Raw genomic sequence first — 24,804 nt, 5'->3', positions numbered from 1 at the left:
ATAGGAAGTTTGTTGTCTTGGCTTAACTACAGAAGGTGGAGCCACCACTATCATTGGTAGGTTACATACATATATCTGTATAAGAAGTTTGTTGTCTTGGCTTAACTATAGAAGGTGGAGCCACCACTATCATTGGTAGGTTACATACATATATCTATATAGGAAGTTTTTTGTCTTGGCTTAACTACAGAAGGTGGAGCCACCACTATCATTGGTAGGTTACATACATATATCTATAGTAAGTTTGTTGTCTTGGCTTAACTACAGAAGGTGGAGCCACCACTATCATTGGTAGGTTATATACATATATCTATATAGGAAGTTTGTTGTCTTGGCTTAACTACAGAAGGTGGAGCCACCACTATCATTGGTAGGTTACATACATATATCTATAGTAAGTTTGTTGTCTTGGCTTAACTACAGAAGGTGGAGCCACCACTATCATTGGTAGGTTATATACATATATCTGTATAAGAAGTTTGTTGTCTTGGCTTAACTACAGAAGGTGGAGCCACCACTATCATTGGTAGGTTACATACATATATCTATATAGGAAGTTTGTTGTCTTGGCTTAACTACAGAAGGTGGAGCCACCACTATCATTGGTAGGTTACATACATATATCTGTATAGGAAGTTTGTTGTCTTGGCTTAACTACAGAAGGTGGAGCCACCACTATCATTGGTAGGTTACATACATATATCTATATAGGAAGTTTGTTGTCTTGGCTTAACTACAGAAGGTGGAGCCAAGACTATCATTGGTAGGTTACATACATATATCTATAGTAAGTTTGTTGTCTTGGCTTAACTACAGAAGGTGGAGCCACCACTATCATTGGTAGGTTACATACATATATCTATATAGGAAGTTTGTTGTCTTGGCTTAACTACAGAAGGTGGAGCCACCACTATCATTGGTAGGTTACATACATATATCTGTATAGGAAGTTTGTTGTCTTGACTTAACTACAGAAGGTGGAGCCAAGACTATCATTGGTAGGTTACATACATATATCTATAGTAAGTTTGTTGTCTTGGCTTAACTACAGAAGGTGGAGCCACCACTATCATTGGTAGGTTACATACATATATCTATATAGGAAGTTTGTTGTCTTGGCTTAACTACAGAAGGTGGAGCCACCACTATCATTGGTAGGTTACATACATATATCTATATAGGAAGTTTGTTGTCTTGGCTTAACTACAGAAGGTGGAGCCACCACTATCATTGGTAGGTTACATACATATATCTGTATAGGAAGTTTGTTGTCTTGGCTTAACTACAGAAGGTGGAGCCACCACTATCATTGGTAGGTTATATACATATATCTATATAGGAAGTTTGTTGTCTTGACTTAACTACAGAAGGTGGAGCCATGACTATCATTGGTAGGTTACATACATATATCTATAGTAAGTTTGTTGTCTTGGCTTAACTACAGAAGGTGGAGCCACCACTATCATTGGTAGGTTATATACATATATCTGTATAGGAAGTTTTTTGTCTTGGCTTAACTATAGAAGGTGGAGCCAAGACTATCATTGGTAGGTTACATACATATATCTATAGGAAGTTTGTTGTCTTGGCTTAACTACAGAAGGTGGAGCCACCACTATCATTGGTAGGTTACATACATATATCTATATAGGAAGTTTTTTGTCTTGGCTTAACTACAGAAGGTGGAGCCAAGACTATCATTGGTAGGTTACATACATATATCTATATAGGAAGATTTTTGTCTTGGCTTAATTACAGAAGGTGGAGCCACCACTATCATTGGTAGGTTACATACATATATCTATAAAGGAAGTTTGTTGTCTTGGCTTAACTACAGAAGGTGGAGCCACCACTATCATTGGTAGGTTACATACATATATCTATAGTAAGTTTGTTGTCTTGGCTTAACTACAGAAGGTGGAGCCACCACTATCATTGGTAGGTTACATACATATATCTGTATAGGAAGTTTGTTGTCTTGGCTTAACTACAGAAGGTGGAGCCAAGACTATCATTGGTAGGTTACATACATATATCTATAGTAAGTTTGTTGTCTTGGCTTAACTACAGAAGGTGGAGCCACCACTATCATTGGTAGGTTACATACATATATCTATAGTAAGTTTGTTGTCTTGGCTTAACTACAGAAGGTGGAGCCACCACTATCATTGGTAGGTTACATACATATATCTATATAGTAAGTTTGTTGTCTTGGCTTAACTACAGAAGGTGGAGCCACCACTATCATTGGTAGGTTACATACATATATCTGTATAGGAAGTTTGTTGTCTTGGCTTAACTACAGAAGGTGGAGCCACCACTATCATTGGTAGGTTACATACATATATCTATATAGGAAGTTTGTTGTCTTGGCTTAACTACAGAAGGTGGAGCCACCACTATCATTGTTAGGTTACATACATATATCTATAGTAAGTTTGTTGTCTTGGCTTAACTTTAGAAGATGGAGCCATGACTATAATTGGTAGGTTACATACATATATCTATATAGGAAGTTTGTTGTCTTGACTTAACTACAGAAGGTGGAGCCATGACTATCATTGGTAGGTTACATACATATATCTATATAGGAAGTTTGTTGTCTTGGCTTAACTACAGAAGGTGGAGCCACCACTATCATTGGTAGGTTACATACATATATCTGTATAGGAAGTTTGTTGTCTTGGCTTAACTACAGAAGGTGGAGCCACCACTATCATTGGTAGGTTACATACATATATCTATAGTAAGTTTGTTGTCTTGGCTTAACTACAGAAGGTGGAGCCATGACTATCATTGGTAGGTTACATACATATATCTATATAGGAAGTTTGTTGTCTTGACTTAACTACAGAAGGTGGAGCCATGACTATCATTGGTAGGTTACATACATATATCTATAGTAAGTTTGTTGTCTTGGCTTAACTACAGAAGGTGGAGCCACCACTATCATTGGTAGGTTACATACATATATCTGTATAGGAAGTTTGTTGTCTTGGCTTAACTACAGAAGGTGGAGCCACCACTATCATTGGTAGGTTACATACATATATCTGTATAGGAAGTTTGTTGTCTTGGCTTAACTACAGAAGGTGGAGCCACCACTATCATTGGTAGGTTACATACATATATCTATATAGGAAGTTTGTTGTCTTGGCTTAACTACAGAAGGTGGAGCCACCACTATCATTGGTAGGTTACATACATATATCTATAGTAAGTTTGTTGTCTTGGCTTAACTACAGAAGGTGGAGCCATGACTATCATTGGTAGGTTACATACATATATCTATATAGGAAGTTTTTTGTCTTGGCTTAACTACAGAAGGTGGAGCCACCACTATCATTGGTAGGTTACATACATATATCTATATAGGAAGTTTGTTGTCTTGGCTTAACTACAGAAGGTGGAGCCACCACTATCATTGGTAGGTTACATACATATATCTGTATAGAAAGTTTGTTGTCTTGGCTTAATTACAGAAGGTGGAGCCACCACTATCATTGGTAGGTTACATACATATATTTATAGTAAGTTTGTTGTCTTGGCTTAACTACAGAAGGTGGAGCCAAGACTATCATTGGTAGGTTACATACATATATCTATATAGGAAGTTTTTTGTCTTGGCTTAACTACAGAAGGTGGAGCCACCACTATCATTGGTAGGTTACATACATATATCTATATAGGAAGTTTTTTGTCTTGGCTTAACTACAGAAGGTGGAGCCACCACTATCATTGGTAGGTTACATACATATATCTGTATATAGAAGTTTGTTGTCTTGGCTTAACTACAGAAGGTGGAGCCACCACTATCATTGGTAGGTTACATACATATATCTATATAGGAAGTTTTTTGTCTTGGCTTAACTACAGAAGGTGGAGCCACCACTATCATTGGTAGGTTACATACATATATCTATATAGGAAGTTTTTTGTCTTGGCTTAACTACAGAAGGTGGAGCCACCACTATCATTGGTAGGTTACATACATATATCTATAGTAAGTTTGTTGTCTTGGCTTAACTACAGAAGGTGGAGCCACCACTATCATTGGTAGGTTACATACATATATCTATATAGGAAGTTTGTTGTCTTGGCTTAACTACAGAAGGTGGAGCCAAGACTATCATTGGTAGGTTACATACATATATCTGTATAGGAAGTTTGTTGTCTTGGCTTAACTACAGAAGGTGGAGCCACCACTATCATTGGTAGGTTACATACATATATCTATATAGGAAGTTTGTTGTCTTGGCTTAACTACAGAAGGTGGAGCCACCACTATCATTGGTAGGTTACATACATATATCTATATAGGAAGTTTTTTGTCTTGGCTTAACTACAGAAGGTGGAGCCAAGACTATCATTGGTAGGTTACATACATATATCTATATAGGAAGATTTTTGTCTTGGCTTAATTACAGAAGGTGGAGCCACCACTATCATTGGTAGGTTACATACATATAACTATATAGGAAGTTTGTTGTCTTGGCTTGACTATAGAAGGTGGAGCTAAGACTATCATTGGTAGGTTACATACATATATCTGTATAGGAAGTTTGTTGTCTTGGCTTAACTACAGAAGGTGGAGCCACCACTATCATTGGTAGGTTACATACATATATCTGTATAGGAAGTTTGTTGTCTTGGCTTAACTACAGAAGGTGGAGCCACCACTATCATTGGTAGGTTACATACATATATCTATATAGGAAGTTTGTTGTCTTGGCTTAACTACAGAAGGTGGAGCCACCACTATCATTGGTAGGTTACATACATATATCTGTATAGGAAGTTTGTTGTCTTGGCTTAACTATAGAAGGTGGAGCCAAGACTATCATTGGTAGGTTATATACATATATCTATATAGTAAGTTTGTTGTCTTGGCTTAACTACAGAAGGTGGAGCCACCACTATCATTGGTAGGTTACATATATATATATCTATATAGGAAGTTTTTTGTCTTGGCTTAACTACAGAAGGTGGAGCCACCACTATCATTGGTAGGTTACATATATATATATCTATATAGGAAGTTTGTTTTCTTGGCTTAACTACAGAAGATGGAGCCACCACTATCATTGGTAGGTTACATACATATATCTATATAGGAAGTTTTTTGTCTTGGCTTAACTACAGAAGGTGGAGCCACCACTATCATTGGTAGGTTACATACATATATCTATATAGGAAGTTTTTTGTCTTGGATTTGACATTAGTCAAGGAAAACATGGCTAAGGTTGGGTTGTTTTGGGTTTTTTTATGGCAATGGCAGCACCGTTATATACCACTCATGAAGAAATTAATTACAACCACTTGGATCGACAAAATTATTTGTGTATCAATCAGAATTCATAGATAAGGTTTGAAAAAGTTTTATACACAGGCAGATTTAATATAAATGTATCTCTACTTTTTAGCCCACCATTTTCAGATAGTGAGCTATTCAAATCGCTTTTCTTCCGTGGTCTGTGGACCGTCCTTCTGTCCGTTAACATTTCTTGTTACCGCTATTTCTCAGAAGAAACCTAATTATGTATAAGGGATCTTTCTCAATTTTCATATGTAGATATATAGGTTCCCCTTTGGCCCTAGTTATTCATATTGCATATTGGGACCAATCGGTCAACAAGATGGCTGCCAGGTAGCCATCTTGAATTTTGTTAATTAGGGATTTCCATTTACGGATGGAAATCCCTATTGTTATTGTTCTGTTTTTTTTCTTCTTATTGATTTTCTTTTTTTTTTTCTTATTTCCACAAATCTTGTTAGCAGGATATCTCAGGAATGGAATAAGGTACAATGCTCAACTTTGGATGCGTTATGTATGTACATGAGTGCTTGAAACGTACGTTCGAGTTTGTACGATAAGGTTCAAGGTCAAGGTCACAGACGTAAAAAACAAATTTTTCGGAACGAAGTTTAAACGCTCATAACTTCATTACCGTACGCTGTACATCGTTCACGCTTTGTTATCCAGACAGATCTTGACATTGCACGTGCTATTCCCATGCCATGTTATCAGAGATTATGTCAAGGTCAAGAGTTCGCTACGGGGTCAAACAAAGGTCAAAACGAAATTCACCACAGAAAAGTTTTGAAAATTGGATATGAAAGGGCATGCCCTCAGAAATATATAATGACAAGTTTTAAGGTCATGAGATCCAAAATGGCGGAGATATAGGCCTTTGAAAAAAGGCTATTTTGGCGTTTTCCCGCCAAAAATGTACAAGGTTTCAGCGCCTTTAATACTAAACATACATGCTTGAAGTTTTGTATAGACATAGCATGGACGAATGTCTACAGAACTTATGCTGTTTTATTGACCTTGACATTCATTCAAGGTCACAGGGTTCAAAAAGCTTTAAATCTTTAAACTACTTCTTCTTTATAAATAAGAGGCGTAGAGCACTGAAATTTGGACACGTTATGTACGTACATGAGTGCTTTACGATAACGTTCAAGGTCAAGGTCACAGACGTAAAAAACTACTTTTTTTAACGAACTTTAAACACTCATAACTTCATAACTGTACGCTGTACATCTTCCACGTTTAGTTATGCAGACAGATCCTGACATTTCGCATGCTTTTCTCATGCCATGTTATCAGAGATTATGTCAAGGTCAAGAGTAGCTATGGGGTTCAGCAAAGGTCAAAAACGAAATTCGTCACAGAAAAGTCTTGAATGAAGCATATGACAGATCATGCTCTCAGGAACATAAAATGACCAATTTCAAGGTCATATGATTCAAAATGGCGGAGATATAGGACATCAAAAATCGAAATTTTAGTTTATATTTGTCCCTGCACGAGACGTTTCAGCGCCTTTAAATCTTTATGTACAGTCTTCATTTTTCGTATCTGTGTTCTAAGAACTTTTGTTTACAAAACTATGAATTTCAAGGGGTGATATAGAAAAATGGCGGATATATAGCTCTCCAAATATGGTAATTTGTTTCATTTCCTTATTTTTTTACGTAATTTCTGAGCTCGTAGCGCCTTTATCATTTATTGTAAGGTGTTGATTGTTTGTAAATATAGACGTTGGCACATTCTCTGTACAGAGTTTTAATTTCAAAGTAACGAATTTGAAAATGGCGGAAATATAGCTCTCTGAATATGGCATTTCGTTCACTTTTTAACGTAAATTTTACCGTAATTGATGAATTTCAAAGAGAAGTGTTTTGAATTGGATGTTAAAGAGCATGATCACAGACACAAAATATGACTAATTTCAAGGTCATGTGATTCAAACTGAAAACAGAAAACATTTTTAATTTTGAAATTCATAATCAGCCAGCCAATCAGCGGCCGCGTTAAAATTCTGTCCTGGGCTCAATCTTGTATACACACGGGCCGTTTCGAAGGTCTTTTTTCATTAAGTTTTGAATACTTTTCGGGATGTTTTAAGTTCTACATGTACACGTATATATGAACAATGTACACATGTTTGCGTAAGTACACGTACATGTGTAGCTACACCGCATACATGGGAGGCCGTCCTTACATGACCCTAGCTGTTAATAGGACGTACATTTGAACAAACAAACAACAAAAGTAATGCACAAACCCAATAACTGACAGGTTTAAAAACCTTTTATGTGTGTGGCAGAGCTGTCACCTGTGACACAGGATGTTCAAACACAACCGGTGCTATTTTGGGAAAATACCAGGCCGTTTTGAGATCACAGAACCAAATAAATTCCCATAGAGGACCGTGTTAACGTTTGCTTCTATTCAGGTTAAATGAAGTTATCAAAATTCTTTACAAATTTTACATCTACATCTATTGCCCGACCCACACATTAACCATTAACTAATGTACCCTGAATATATCCAATCAGCAGGCTCCGATATATTCACCTCTCTATGAAATCTTCTGCCCAAAGGGGGATTCCCCTAAATCTGTTTTTCAGTTGGACCAGACTACTTTCGTAAGAAACGCTTTCTGATTAATATTGAGTGAGATCGTCCGTTCGTTCAAGCAATCGTCTGTTCGCTAACATTACTTATATCATTACATAGGTGGAAATCCCGTGTTTTGATCGCGATCAAATCTAATTTAAGTTTGTTACTGTTATATATCAGAAAGTACTGAAAGGATAGTTTTCAAATTTCATATGTAGTAATATGTAGTAAAAGTTTGAAAAGCAAAGTAAAGATATCTCTTTCCATTGTAAGACGTACATATATGTAGATCATTCTTTGGTGGGCGCAAAGATCCCTCTGGGATCACTTGTTTGTTGTTGATTTTATATGTTCATTTCATTCATGTTATACTTCCATAGCAAGTTTTGTAGAAATACAAAATCTCTTTTATTAGTCCATTTTATAAAAATATTAAAGAATTGAATTTAGTTATTGCATCTTATCTACAATGAGATTAAAACTTTATACATATCTGAACATCTATTACAGGTGGAGGTGATACAGCCACATGTGCAGCTAAATATAACACGGAGAATAAAGTCAGCCATGTCAGTACAGGGGGCGGAGCCAGTCTGGAGTTATTGGAAGGTAAGTCAAGGTCATATCAGTTCAGGGGGCGGAGTTAGTCTGGAGTTATTGAAAGGTAAGTCAAGGTCATGTCAGTTCAGGGGGCGGAGTTAGTCTGGAGTTATTGAAAGGTAAGTCAAGGTCATGTCAGTTCAGGGGGCGGAGTTAGTCTGGAGTTATTGAAAGGTAAGTCAAGGTCATGTCAGTTCAGGGGGCGGAGTTAGTCTGGAGTTATTGAAAGGTAAGTCAAGGTCATGTCAGTTCAGGGGGCAGAGCTAGTCTGGAGTTATTAGAAAGAAAGTCAAGGTCATGTCAGTTCAGGGGGCAGAGCTAGTCTGGAGTTATTGCTAGGTAAGTAAAGGGCATGTCAGTTCAGGGGGCGGAGCTAGTCTGGAGTTATTAGAAAGAAAGTCAAGGGCATGTCAGTACAGGGGGTGGAGCCAGTCTGGATTATTGGAAGATAAAACGTCATGTCAGTACAGAGGGCGAAGCCAGTCTGGAATTATTGGAAAGAAAGTCAAGGGCATGTCAGTACAGGGGGCGGAGCTAGTCTGGAATTATTGGAAAGAAAGTCAAGGTCATGTCAGTACAGGGGGCTGAGCCAGTCTGGAGTTATTGGAAGGTAAAACGTCATGTCAGTACAGGGAGCGACGCTAGTTTGGAGTTATATGAAGGTAAGTCAAGGTCATGTCAGTACAAGGGGCGGAGCTAGTCTGGAGTTATTGGAAGGTAAGTCATGTCAGTTCAGGAGGCGGAGCTAGTCTGGAGTTATTGGAAGGTAAGTAAAGGGCATGTCAGTACAGGGGGCGGGGCCAGTCTGGAGTTATTGGAAGGTAAGTCAAGGTCATGTCAGTACAGGGGGCGGAGCCAGTCTGGAGTTATTGGAAGGTAAGTCAAGGTCATGTCAGTACAGGGGGCGGAGCTAGTCTGGAGTTATTGGAAGGTAAGTCAAGGTCATGTCAGTACAGGGGGCGGAGCTAGTCTGGAGTTATTGAAAGGTAATCCATTTCAGTACAGGGGGTGAAGCCAGTCTGGAGTTATTGGAAGGTAAAACGTCATGTCAGTACAGGGTGCGGGACCAGTCTGGAGTTATTGGAAGGTAAGTCAAGGTCATGAGTTATTGGAAGATAAGTCAAGGTCATGTCAGTTCAAGGGGCGGAGCGAGTCTGGAGTTATTGGAAGGTAAGTCATGTCAGTACAGGGGGTGAAGCCAGTCTGATGTTATTAGAAGGTAAAATGTCATGTCACTACAGGGGACGGGACCAGTCTGGAGTTATTGGAAGGTAAGTCATGTCAGTTCAGGGGGCGGAGCCAGTCTGGAGTTATTGGAAGGTAAGTCAAGGTCATGTCAGTACAGGGGGCGGAGCCAGTCTGGAGTTATTGGAAGGTAAGTCAAGGTCATGTCAGTACAGGGGGCGAAGCCAGTCTGGAGTTATTGGAAGGTAAGTCAAGGTCATGTCAGTACAGGGGGCGGAGCCAGTCTGGAGTTATTGGAAGGTAAGTCAAGGTCATGTCAGTACAGGGAGCGGAGCCAGTCTGGAGTTATTGGAAGATAAGTCAAGGTCATGTCAGTACAGGGGGTGAAGCCAGGCTGGAGTTATTGGAAGATAAGTCAAGGTCATGTCAGTACAGGGGTCAGAGCCAGTCTGGAGTTATTGGAAGATAAGTCAAGGTCATGTCATTACAGGATGACAGAACCAGTTGTTTGAAGGAATGTTAAGGTCCTGAGAGTCTTCGGGGAGTACACTAGCTTGAATTGTTGATAGTGTCAAAATATTCATTTAGCTGTATTTCTTTGTTCTGTCTGAAATGTCTTCACATTTCCAGCAATTTTAAGGTATAAGTTGTCACAGAGGAGACTTGTTAGTTTAGTTTACGATACAATGAATGATCTAAAATTGTTTTGTTTAATTTTCAGGTAAAGTACTACCAGGTGTGAAAGCTCTCTCTGATGCCTAGGCTCCCACAATCATCTGACCTTTGACCTTACATGATGAGATTTAGGTAACTTATTAGCTTCAACAAGTCAGGATGAATGGCAATATACACTGTAGTGGATGTTAACAAAACACATTCCTGTGTAGCTGGTGTATATTGAAGCACATGAGTATGTATGGAGCCTTGATGTTCATCACTATTGCCACAGAAAATTTGTATCTCAAGGATTGTTGTCGGCAAGGAAAGAGTTCTTAGGAAATAAACTTTTTATGAACTCCCCATCCTCAATGAAAGCTGTTTTAGCTTCCATACCAAAAGTTCAGGGAGTCCCACCCAATCCCCCACTTCAGCACCGATGCTGAGGTAATAGTTTAATGTAATATGTTAGATATTATATAGAATTGGTGCATTTGAAACAGCTGACTTATTTAAGTATTGTTTTGTTGTAGCTTTACTGTGGTTTGTCTTAATGCATGTATCTGCAAAATTTGTTTAACTGTTGGTCGTGAATAAATACACATACATTTGTGGTAAAATGATATTTAGAATCCCTCTTAAAAGCTGTATTGCTGTGTAGAGTGCAGTGACTGTGTTTCTGACTCAATGTTACAACCACACACAGTATAGACATTGTAACAGCAGTGTAAGAATTATGATTTGAAAGTAAATTTGCAATCTCGTAAAGATTATTTTAAGAAAATGGTCTCCCTGTGCTCACTATATAGTGCTAAATGTCTGTTTTAGTGCATGGTGGTTAAATTTTCAAAATACAACAAAGCCATCCTTGCACTGGCTAGTTTTGATAGTAGAGATTATCTCCCCTGAACATGAAAATTTGTTGCAAGTTGAACAGGACGGCCATCTTTGTCTTTGAGGAATAACTTTTCCTTTTCACAGCCTCCCTGACAATATCCATTGTCCCAGTATGTTGTTGTAAAGGATATACTTATTGCTTTGTTTCACTAAAAATTGTTTTACAACAAAGTCAAATGTATCTTGTTTTTTTGCTAAGAGTATCTTTACTTTATGTGTAATCATGTAATAACGCATTTGTTATATTTGAAAATGTATTAAAACATAAAAGAACATCAACAAATTGTGTAATTATTTATATTTTAATGACAAAAAGTAACAGATTAAATTGACATGTATGTGTGAGTGACATGCTGCTTCACTGAAGCTGACCAACTGAAACTGTGTTTGACACTTACTTTGGGTCATAAGTTCAGCGTTCACCTCTGGCTTCCTCATAGAGGGAATGGATAGCCAGTTGGTGTACATGTAGTTCAATGACCGGATGGGATGTCAGGCAGCATGGATATACCACAGCCTTCTGAAATAGTCAGGCTTTCACACACACAACACATTGTATATATGTGAGGCTGTCCTTACCTTAAACATGCTCCACCGCCGACAGAGCATAAATTATATTCATCATTTGAACAATAATTGGTGTTTAATCGTGTATATATATGTCTAATTAAAAAAAAATAATATAAAATCATTTATTTCGCCTTTGGTGCATGCGCAATCAGTACTTCATTCCATATAGGATATAGTGACACGGATTTTTTTCGGGATGCAATTAATTATTTTTCATGTTTTTAACTTGAAGTAAAATTAGAAGCTCAAACTTTTCAATGGTGGTAATGGTGTAAAGTAAGTAACTTTTGTAACTGAAGAAAAATACTAAATCGTCTACTCCTGTTTTTGATAGTGAAAAAATACCATTTGTCGGCGGTGGAGCAACTTTAAATGACCTTAATTAGATATAATAGGATTTTCGTACGGTACTGCGAGTCGCCATCATGCCCTCTTATTCATATGTGAATATGAAGGATAGGGATATTCTACCTAAGGGTCACAAAATGTTGTAAAACCGGAGGCTTGCCTCAAAATTTTATTGTAATATTACTACTATGATTTTCCGCCATTTTGAAATAAATTCGGGGGAAAACGCGACTGCAAGTCAATTCTCCATACATGAAAATTGGTGACATTTTCAACGCAAATCCCAGTGTTTGTATCATTTAAAGTAAATTCACTCTAGTTTCTGAAAGAAATTGCTAAAATTGTACATAGAAAATAATTTTGTTGACGCTGTGACGTCTTGAAGCTTTATTCCATGCACACCGCCTCATATCAGGCGACATTGCCCTAAACCAGACAGTATTACACGTATAGGTATGAGAGAAAATATGTTACAAGTTACACACTGCCTGGTGTTATTAATCATTTCAAACGACAATGAAGGCACTCGATGTGACAAAGTAAGACCTTTTTTCGTACCTAGTAAAAAGATAGCAATGTCTTTTTTCCAGGGCATAACTGGAATTATCAATCGCCTACTCTAGTACTGTAGGTTTGACGGAAATCTTCCTGTGACCACAGCCTACACCTACAAAGGCACGGCCTTCTTAATATAGTAGCGAATAGAACAAAAATAGGATCTTGGGTAATACTGAAGAAACAATACATTGCTAGCAAATCCAATTTTCAGTCCATATAGCCACAAGGACGTGGTATATTATACAAATATTTAATGGCCTACTGTGCTCTAGTTCTTAATATTTAACCAGAGGTGGTGGTAATCAACAAATGTTATATTGCACGAGGCCGAAGACTATTTCATTTCATTTCAACAAATTTTATTGACAAAGATGTTACAAGTCAAATGGATTAAATAACAGGCAAAGCCTATAAAAGCCTATATAAATTCTCTCCAATGGTGGCAAAAGTAATAGTTTAAACTTACATCAATTATAGATATTATAATTAGGCCGAAGACTAGAGCACAGTAACCCATGAGATATTTGTTTTATTACATAATCACCAGTTTTTTAGTTGAATATTGTTATAAAACGAATACGACAATCACTTAACAAAATCATCAGCACCGTACCGTACGGAAAAGCTTCAAATCCTATTGAAGATTGACGTATAGACCTCGTACGTCACGTTGTAACTCCGGTTTGGATGTCTTATTGTCTTCTTTAACAATATTAGACCTGCATACAGCCTTTTGATCTAATATATTCGCTGTGTCCGTCCTCTACTCGATAAACGTCGACATGACGTGCTTGTTTCGAGAACTATAAAGCTAGCGCGAAATTGAACGTGAACCTTTGTGACGTCATAATAACGTAACTCACTGTTACGCGCGATTCCTCGGAGGTTTTCTACAAAACTAGACGACAACAGCGAGGTGTTCCTAAAGCCGTGCAATATAACATCTCGAACCGTGCAATATAACGTTTCCATGGAAGCGTGCAATATAACATCGAACTGTGCAATATAACAAGGTTATATTGAACGGTCGAGATAATAGTTGAAAATATTATATTTCCTCATATATAGATTGGTATAAACAAATTATGTAATAAATATGTGTGTATCATGATAATGTATGCCATATACAGTCCGTCTAAAATAGACTATACAATGCAATGCATATTTAGCGACAACGAAATGAAAAAAAAAAATATAGGCAGATTTAGCGGACTATGTTATATACAGACCCGTTGTTTGAAAAAATAATGCATTACTAGCAAACCTAATTCTCAGTACGTATATATAGCCACAAGGACATGGCACGAATTTTCATCCAATTGTATATTATACAAACATTTCATGGGTTACTGTGCTCTAGTTCATAATATTTAACCCGAGGTGATGGTAATCAACAAATGTTATATTGCACTCGGCCTTTGGCCTCGTGCAATATAACATTTGTTGATTAGCCTACCATCACCGAGGGGTAAATATTATGAACTAGAGCACAGTAACCATGGAATATTTGTTTTATTACATAATCACCAGTTTTTCAGTTGAATATTATTTTTATAAAACGAATACGACAATCACTTAACAAAATCATCAACGCCGGTACCGTACCGTACGGAAAAAAACCTTAAAGTATTTTATTGAAGATTGACTTATAGCCCACGTACGTCACGTTGTAACCCCGTTTTGGATGTCTTATTGTCTGTTTTCACATTATTAGACCTGCTTGCAGCCTTTTGATCTAATACATTCATCGTGTCCGTCCTTTACTCGGTACAGTAAACGTCTACATGACGTGCTTGATTCGAGTTCTATAAATCCAGCGCGAAATTGAGCGTGAACCTTTGTGACGTCATAATAACGTAACTCATTGTTACTCGCAAATCCTCGGAAGTTTTCTACAAAACTAGACAACAACAGCAACAGCGAGGTGTTCTTAAAGCCGTGCAATATAACATCTCGAACCGTGCAATATAACGTTTCCATGGAAGCGTGCAATATAACTTCGAACCATGCAATATAACAAGGTTTTATTGAACGGTCGGTGTAATAGTTGAAAATAATATATTTCTTCATATATAGATTGGTGTAAACAAATTATGTAACAAATATATATACATGTTATATATAATAATCATAATACTACATGTTATATATAGTCTGCCAAACCTGCTAATATAATAATTATTGTCAGTTTTCCCCTCTTTTTTGTCTTGAAACTATACTATATATTGGACACAAAAAAGCCTAATAATATAGGCAGATTTAGCGGTCTATGCTATATACAGCCGTTTGTTGAAAAATGTGTCAAGACACTGTATAAGAAAGGGGAGAACTTCCTAGGCAGATTTAGCGGACCATACGCTATATACAGCCGTTGGTTGAAAATTCGTGTCTAACAGAACTTCTCCACATATAACTTGCTAATTAGAATGTATTCATATTCCACCACCTCTGCCTTGTATGACCGTCCTATAAAATTCCCCATGGGTGTGTATTTGTCTTTATTCATAGACCTATTCGATGAAACCTCGAGAGTGTTTATGTGTTTGTATAAAGAATTTAGATTTAAAATTATCTAAGGTTAGTTTGGTTGGCCAAGTTTGCTCCATGCTATTTCTGGATCGTGTATGATTTATTTGCGAACGTTTCGTACATCGTGTTTGCACTGGACTTCAGCATATAATCTACGTCCTTTCTTCAGAATTTCACGCTACTAAGGCATTGTTCGTTTGGGTATTATTTTCGAAGATTGTCGGTTCTACGAGATGTTGCATATTAAAGTGATGGTATCTGTCTTATTGGCCAAGTGCATTTTCGTATCATACTACTTTCGATTGTTATTAATGATTGATTGGTGAAAATTTCGCCGCCGTTCCTGAATACGATTTGATGTTTCGTGTCAACATTAGTTTGATATCATTTTAATAAAAAAAATAACGTTAATACTTCGCATTTAATTACGCCGTTTCCTGATCCAAATTACATACTCCCACGTCTTCTTTTACCCTCCATTAAAATCGGCTTCAGTGTTTTTATTGTCCATCTGGGAATATAATTCCTCGCCAGTTTCTCATCAGTCCAACATCATTGGGAAGCCAAAAAAAGCCTGTAAAGATATATAGTGATATTTGCAATAATGGTAAAATATTTAAAGTGATTGCTTAAATCCTTAATAGTATGTCCTAGGTCTGTGTATAATTCCACTCCTATCAGCCGGTTGACTGGCGAAACGTACATTTATTTAATCATGGAGCCACCAGAATGTCAGAAAGACCATTTTTAGACGTTTTAGTGGTTTAGATCAAAAAACGATAAAAATCATATTCTACATGGTACTATACGCTCGTATATAGTACCATGTAGAATATGATTTTTATATATTTAAAAAAAAAAAAAATAAATAATTTTTTACCCCTACCCTAATTTTTTTCCACTTTTATACGAAAAAAAAAGACGGGATATCGATCTTAGACTCCGGCTCCGGCTATTATTTTAGAGTTATTTTGCCTTATGTATATGTAATAAACTTATACGTATGCTTCTTTTTTCAAAGATTGCATTTCGAGTACTCTAAGCACATAAATTCATCGGGCCTTCAAACTAGTGTGGACTATATGACCTTAGGACTACTGGACCTTCTGACTTTTATGATCACTGGGCCTTTGAACTTAATGTTTTTAAAATATAAGGCGATCACATTGTATACGCTGCACTTCTTATAAGTGCGACACATCCTCGACTTTCCTGGGGTTATAATCACTGTGGTAATGTCCACCCCAGGATTATCTCATAACAAAACTGAAGGCTCTGTCTATGACAAAGGATGGGTAGGTAATCTAGTCGTTTGTAATACATTAAAAGATAATCGGATATTGGTTTATTGTGGTCGATTATGTGGCTTTGATGTTGGGCGTTGCCATCTCCTGGCTTGAGATTCATTATTTTTTCGACGATTGCAAAACTCCTACTAAATATGAATAAAGAGGGTGCTTGATCCATATGTGTCCTTGAAAGTACCATTTTGTTAATTGGTAATTCAAAATAGAATTCAAGTTCATGGCCTTCGTCAAAATTGTATGAATAATTTTAACAGTTTTCATTTTTACTTTCCTCGCCTACGAATAACTTTGGCGGTGTTGATAAAGACGCGACGGACAAGGCGTCATAAACATCATGACGTCATGGCATTGTCGTCATCGTCGCTTAGAAACGGACGGGAGGCTGACAAGGATGGCAGTACCGGGAAGATTTCCTTGGTGGAGCTATGTTTGGCGGCCTTGGTCGAGGTAATCATGGAATTTTCATGTATTCTATTATTGCAATAACGATGTTATTTGATACGTGCGAGGTTAGGTGTAAAAGAGCCAGGAACATTCATGTACTTCATCTCTTAGTTTTACTCAAACGTGAGGTCTTTTGGTGTGTCTATTGTTGACAGGTGAGCTTTATTGGAACTGGTGTTTGATCAGTGACCAAGGACAGCGATGAAGTGTAAGTACACTTTAATATAACCTTACGTTATGATACCTCTGTAGACCGGTCACTTCGAATTCCGGAATAGCAATGCATATATTTTGTGTACACCGTAAACTGAAATGGATTTCGCAATTCTGTCAATAACAACTGAATGTCTATATAGCGATTCTAAGAAACATATGTTTATATTGTATTATTTGTTTGTCTATCTTCTTTCTTTCAAAATCAATGTAGATATATTTGTAACAATTCTGGGTTGGTCAATAAGAAAAAGGACCCCGAGTCTGAACCCCGCACTTGGCCGTGCATTTCTCCGCTCCTATTACATATTTATATTTTACATTGTGCCCATTAAATGTATAGTTTCAATATGATTGAATGATAACAATTATAGGCTAATCTATATGCATTTTTTTATAGTTGATATTTAATCGTTAGTTTGTTTCTGAATCATAAGATATCCGAAATCTAAAACTAAAATTTCAAGATATATTTTTCTGTGGTTATTCGATATACGTTAACGGTCAGTGCTCAAAACCTTATTCATTATAAAAGTCTTAATCTAATTTTGAAAAGTATAATCTGGGGTTTACTAGTTATGTAACTACGTATATAGGGAATATCCTCGGTTGTCGTTAAAAAATAAATCTTACAAATTCATATGTTTACTTCGTTGACTCTCATATTCAAAACGAATGCAGCAAAATTCTACTACAGAGACATTGAGATATTCATGTAAAAGTATTACTGTCCTTGTTCTGTAAGCTTAGACGGGCTACCTTATAAAAGACCTTCCTGTTCACGGCACCAAAACTAACAGGAAGGAGAAAATGCGACAAAAAATGTTGAATCCACTTTGGTGCATAAATGAGAAAACTTATTTCTCGTGAAAACGTTATAATTATTTGATTGTCATTAGGTTAAAATAGAATTTCCATTCTTGACTTTCTTGTCTCGCGGTTTATATTCGAACTACACAAATCTATTTCTAAGATGAGATAAACTGAAATTTACAACGCCTAAGCAGAATCGTATAAAAACTTGATTGCATGAAAAATATTTAATTTTGCTTTTCGAGGTATGCATGTATTATAGCTTCCATATCTATTTAAGATAGATAGTTGAGAGCAATAGGCATTTGCCTTGTTTACATTGATTTTTACCAATTTACGCATGAATACATAGTAATATCTCACAATTTTTTGGTCTGTCTATAGATCAAGTCCTCACCCGAAACAGGTCGGTGGTAAACTTACCGGAAATAGAGCACCACGTAGCCATCTTGGATGCCAAACAGGGCTTGGAGCGAATTCAACAAGCGGTACGCGAATGGCGAAATAAGAAAGAACTAGACACATATAACGTCAATGATTCTGGAAGGGACAGTATATCCACGCGATCGTACACAAACTGTGAGCAAAACCAAGATAACAGCAAAACAGCACTGAATACGTTAAATAATTTATCTTGGACAAAGAGAGATGAATTCCGACCTCTCATGGTGCCTGAAATTAACAACCAGCCCGTTCGGAAATGTTTCTCTGAGTTTCTGTTGTGTGGTGACCGAGCGGTTCCGAGCGGGACTGGGGTCAGTGTTGGCGATATCTTTCAAGAGGCTTCGATGCTTCTTAGAAAGGAATCAACGAATACAAACGCTGCAGCCAACATGATACGATATTTGAAACCATGGGGAGCAGAAACAAAACACTACAACACCCCGAACCATTCCGTCATGAATTCACCACGTGATGATCTTGCTTGGCAAGGAATCCAAGAGGAATTAGCGCACCAAGGTGATGGAAGGCGTGTGTTACAAGAATCACCGGAAGTCTCTCAAGGGATGACGTCTCCGCATGTTTCGAAAAGCAGCATGGGAGGTGACAGTGCGAAGCAGAGACGCGCACTGCAGGATGACGATGACGAGGACCTTGATAAGATACACTCCATGCCGTACTGTCATGGCAGATGTGGTATCGTAGAGGTCCTCCCTACCATCATGGAGAAAACGTCCCCCATAGCAAGCTCTTCTCAAAGGTCATCCGTTTCCTCATCAAGGTCAGACGAAAATCACCAGCCCAAAAACGCACTAATTACGGTAAAGAAGGGAGCAAATACATCCGCTTTGTCAAAATGTTCATTGTGTGAGAGATTCGGGTCAAATAGTCAGATCATATTCTCGATAGACAATGTCAAGTACACATTTTCAAAAAATGGACAAAATAGACTCGAGCCTTATAGAGACAGAAATGGCGCTAAGGAAAAGAACAATACAAAATATGACAGCAAAGTGGAATACCTTACTTCAGAAAAATCGAATAACGTGAATTCTAGTGCTGGTCCGTATACGCGATATGAGAACCAGAATGTCCGTTTTCCTCCATTACAACCCCTCTCAGACAACTCGCGCTCGTCCCAACAGGAACACCAAGAGAAATCAAAACATCCGCCAAGGGTTTCTTTGCCGCCATTAATGCCACAGCAGCTGTCATCCGATAGGAAAATGCGTCTGTCCGACGTTTGCCGAGCAGATTACAAGAAGCTTCCGCCCATACCCGGTCATATTGTACTTAAACGAAAACGGAAAGTACAGAATCAAAAGGAGGACATGCAAAAAGGGCGTGCAAGCATGTTAAACGGCGGGAAACTTCCGCCATTGCAACTACCAGAAGTAAACGGCTGGGCCAAAAACAGCAAACAGCAGAAATATCAAGGATACCATTCTCCTTTAGACGAAAGCGTCAGAAACAACAGTCGATGCGATGACGTAGCGGAATTTCCGGAAGTTTTGGAGACAGGAAAGTTAGAAACTGGGACAAATAAAGTGTTTGAAAGAAATGGCAAACCTTCTGAAGAGCCGATACATCTCTTGGTGAGAGTACCAACAATGGAAGCGACGGTTTTGGATACGCAACAAACCACAAGGAAACGAAAAGGCTCAAAAACTAGAAAGCATTGAATAGTGCTCTGAACTTGTTTTCGCAACACTCCTATTGTATTTAGCATTGAGAATTAGTTACTAAACTGAAACAAAAATCGAGAAGTTTGTGAATGTTTGAATTTTATTTCTAAATGGCACAAAAATTTCAAACACATGAAAGATTTCGTGAATTAAAAATAAAAGTTCTTGACAAAAAAAGGGAATTTTGTTATCTTTTTGTAATGTTTTTTTATCATTCGTGCAGCTTAATTACTCACTTGCACACTTGACCTAAAGTCACCACTAATCAAAAAATATATTGCGGCAACCAATTATTATTGTAATGACCCCTATACAATAGTTTCTATTTGTTATAACCCTATGTAATCGTTTCTGTATAATCTCTATTGACAAAAATGTGAATAAATGAACTGTTCCGTCGAGCGGTCCTAAGAATTGTTAAAATCGACTGTTAAAATGTGCTGTTGGACCGGAGTGACGTCACGCATACAATTCATGGCGTCAGTGTATTGTTTTGAGTCAATGGGTATAACAAAACAGTTATCGACTGGGTTTTCGGGCAACAGATTTGTTGGACCCTCACACAAACTGTTGCCCTTGGCCTTCGGCCTCTTGTAACAGTTTGTCTTCGGGTCCAACAAATCATCTCAACCCCAGTCAACAACTGTATACTGTAGTATACGTCCAACCGGATTGACCAATCATGGTTATCGTAACAGTAAGATATAATTACCTACAGTCAATGTTATCGTCGATAAACAACATTTGGTACAACCAATCGAGGTGATTCTTTCAAACAGTAAGGATCTGTCTTACAGCCAATTAATAGAGGATATGTTATGGAGATAAGCCAAAAACTGTACAATATGTTGGAGAAAGAACTGTTCTTTCTCCAACATATTGTACAGTTTGAGGTTTATCTCTAACTTAAAACATAGCAAGCCTTTGTGATAATAAAATACACTTTTATTTCTAATATAAGCCAGTTTTTTGCCTTTATCTATGAGCTCAGGTAATTCTACCAACTTTCAACCATGACAAATCCAATATAGACAATGGCAACATATACCTTTGCCTGTGTTATATGTGATGAATAGCATCCATGAACGGAATGCATGAAGCATGCTTTTGGGTTGGACAACTATCTGTAAATTCACTTTAACCATGTCCACCGACAGTGATGGAAGGATATTACTTTCTTATATTAATTTAAGTGATATAATAAGGTGACTTAACTGACTTTTATTGCTTAAAGGACATTTCTGTCCAATGTCTGATGTGGTCAAGAAATGACATATGAAACTAGACTAGGCGTTTGTTTGAAAGCGTCTTGCTAAAATGGTCGCATATAATAGTGATTTTCCAGGCTAGTTCAAAACAGTCGGTGCCCTCAGAACTTACATTGCATTCAGAGGATTTAAAATTTCGACCTCTCTAGGGACAATCTTGGATTTATTTATACCATGTGCAATTTCATTCAACACGCCAATGGGATTTAGGTGATTTTGAAATATTGTTGAAACAAAATGAAAAGAAGTGTAAAACTACAGTGTAGATGATTTGGAAATTTAAAATCAAAAGTGGTGTACAAAAACAAATGGTTAATTCATAATAAGGAGGAAAACTTGATATGGGATATACACAGAAATTCTGTGGATTTGTTTAATTCTGCATCAAAAGTGGATAAAATTCTCTTCATATTCATGGTGTTGGATTTTATTCGTAATTTGGATTTAAAAATTATGGAATATTCCGGGAGGTTGGGTGTTGTGTGTTAACATAATTATGGAATTAAGCCCGGAGACATATACTCACCCTCATTGTGTAACTCTCCCATAAGTTACCTTGTACTGTCTTATAAGTGACTGTCTTATATTAGAGTCACATATAAGACAGTTAAAGGTAACATATAGGACAGTTACAGGTAATGGTCCCAAAATCCTGGAGTTAAAGTACAGAAACAACAATAGATGACATCACAACTATGTTTTAATCCTGGTTTCTTGATGAATACACCTGCAGTTATATTTCATCGAGTGAGGTGGAAACTTTGATATTTTTCACGAGTGGAATATTCTATTCATTACATTTGTTTCATCGCTTTCTTTTATAGAAGGCCATCACAACTAGTAGCGCCAAAGGTTATTCCGCCATCGTATTTTACAGAGTTACTTACCCTTGCGATTATTACGTCGTATTTTTGTGAGCATAACGTCATATTTCTACACAAAAATATAACGTCATTTTTGTGCACAAACTAATGACGTAACAATCAAAATGATATTTTCACTGTCAATACTGCATTCCGATTGGTCAAAAGCGAATGAAAATATCACTTATATTTTCACCATAAAACCTTATATTTCACTGAGAAAAATGTAATAAGAAGCACTTTTACTGCCAACAAAAATCACACTATCATAAAGAATGACATGATATAAGGGCTACATTATGTATTTTGTGAACATTGGTTAATGTTTTAATTCAGTAATTATTTAATTTGATTTCCACAAACTTTCGTAACTATATTTTCGTCTTGTGACATGATATTATAGTTTAAAACTACATTTTGTACATGTATCTATTCACGTCTGTTTTAGTTAAATACTCTATATATGAGATCTGATTAATTGTAATTTATTAATTGTGCTTTTATAAATCACCTACCCATTGAAGTTAATTATCCAAACTGGTCTTACTTATGCCACTTACGACTCGGACAATAGATGAGCTACATGTAATTATCTCACTATATCATTTTAAAAACAGATGGCTTTTTACAATAATATAGTTTCTTTCGTTTTGAACAAATACCACGGACAGTTGGACATATAAATAAAAACTGGTATTCATCTTCAACATCACCAGAATTACAGATACGCAAAAACGCTCATTTCTAACAATATTTCTATATCTTCCTGATTCAATATATAGCGAGTGAGCTGGTAATCTCAACCTAGTAAGGGCAATTCTATTACCCTTAGAAATATATTTTCTCAGATAAAATTGTAATGATAATCCATCAACTAAATGTCTGTACAGGTGACATTTCGGGGAGTTCTTTAGCAAAGAATACATACTTTGGAGTGCATTGTCAAAAATTCTTTGCATAATAAATGTAATCTACAAAAAATATCTAAAAAATTGATTTAACCATTCATTACCAGACCGAGTGAAAAAAAACCTTATCTTTACACAAAAGTTACCCGATTAAAAACACTATTACGTCTTGGCAACAACATGAGCTCCTGGTAAGCTGATCTAAGAAGACAATTACTACTATTCAAAAGTTTAAGCCAGTACTTATTCACATTATAATAGTGTGTATACACTAATAGAAATCTACCTAATTCAAAATATATCATGATATTACATGTGGATTACAAAAAATCTTTTTACAAAATTCCAGTTGTACTTTCTCAATCTCACTACCATTACTGGGTCCCTATACTTCAGACCAAGTGTCAAAAAGCTTAATTAAAGTATTGCAGTTTAAATTCATCGTATTATGTCATCCATTGTGTCAACTGTATATATAATTACACGTCTCATATTTTGTAATCAGTTAGGATCTAGAGCTCGGTCTCTACGGGTCGGTTTTCGGACACTCCGGAAATCACCTTCCGACTCATACAAAAGAGATCTAATAAATACGTTACTATTTGGACAACTATTCAACGTCCATGGATTTTATACCGCGACAAAGAAAGTATCACAACTACCTTAAATTCCATTGTTATAACTCTCACAACCAATAATATGTCCGAGTCAGTTTGGCGGTTAGGCCAGTAAGTAACTTACGTATCTCAGCCAATGGTGATTACTGGAGTTCAACGACTTGTCAGCTCACTCACAATTAACGGAAATTACTTACTCTAAACCAAAATCAACGCTTAGAAGTCACGAAAATTACATGCCACAAGTATATAGGTTTCGCAAATATACTCCAGTGACCATAACACCTTATAGTTCACTGCGAAAAATGTAATAACAAGCACTCTTTATCATTTACAAGTAAGAAAAATAAGAACTAAGAATTTTGACCCTGTTGACTTTCCATACTTTATGACACCGATCCGTCTATTTATACTATGAATAATATATATTTTATCGTCGAACCTTCTTTAAAGTTGCTCCACCACTGACATATGGTATTTTTTCACTATCAGACGATTAAGTTTTTTTCTTCAGTTACATTAAGTTTTTTTCTTCAGTTACAAAAGTTACTTAATTTACACTATTACCACCATTGAAAAGTTTGAGCTTCTAATTTTACTTCAAGTTAAAAATATAAAAAATATTTAATTGCATCCCGAAAAAAATCCGTGGCACTTTATCCTATATTGAATGGAGTAATGATTGCGCATGCACCAATGGCAAAATAAATTATCTAATATTATTTTTTGTGTTAATTAGACATATATACACGATTAAACACCAGTTATTGTTCAAATAATGAATATCCTTTAAAAAGAGAACATCACTACGTACAGTGTCAATAGGCAATGTAGTTCCGCGCCAATGGATTTCACAGTGTGTGCGAAGACGTTCGCTTTCAATTTTTGTCAAGTATAAAACGAATCTTACATAATTATGACAGTCTCCTTTTATCACATCGCCGATATATAGCAGTTATCGTGAATTGGCTGTCCTGATATAGACATAT

At 36.8% G+C, this 24,804-nt stretch overlaps 2 protein-coding genes across 2 annotated transcripts in view; both read left to right on the top strand.

Moving 5' to 3' along the window:
- Positions 1-11,537, top strand: part of LOC138327075 (probable phosphoglycerate kinase) — a 31,224-nt gene extending 19,687 nt beyond the window's left edge. The window contains exons 10-11 of the mRNA XM_069273060.1: positions 8,415-8,521; positions 10,419-11,537. Of these exons, the coding sequence (XP_069129161.1) occupies positions 8,415-8,521; positions 10,419-10,459 (148 nt within the window). The 3' untranslated portion in view covers positions 10,460-11,537. The remainder of the gene's footprint in view (positions 1-8,414; positions 8,522-10,418) is intronic.
- A 4,715-nt stretch (positions 11,538-16,252) lies between these two features.
- On the top strand, positions 16,253-20,345 carry LOC138327812 (uncharacterized). Its single transcript, XM_069274203.1, has 3 exons — positions 16,253-17,010; positions 17,163-17,215; positions 18,418-20,345. Exons 2-3 carry the CDS (start codon positions 17,209-17,211, stop codon positions 20,154-20,156), a joined length of 1,746 nt encoding a protein of 581 aa, XP_069130304.1. The 5' UTR covers positions 16,253-17,010; positions 17,163-17,208; the 3' UTR covers positions 20,157-20,345.
- Positions 20,346-24,804: the final 4,459 nt, after the last annotated feature.

The sequence above is a fragment of the Argopecten irradians genome, chromosome 7 (genome assembly GCF_041381155.1).
Source record: "Argopecten irradians isolate NY chromosome 7, Ai_NY, whole genome shotgun sequence".
Taxonomy (NCBI): domain Eukaryota; kingdom Metazoa; phylum Mollusca; class Bivalvia; order Pectinida; family Pectinidae; genus Argopecten; species Argopecten irradians.
This window is presented reverse-complemented; position numbering and strand designations above follow the sequence as displayed.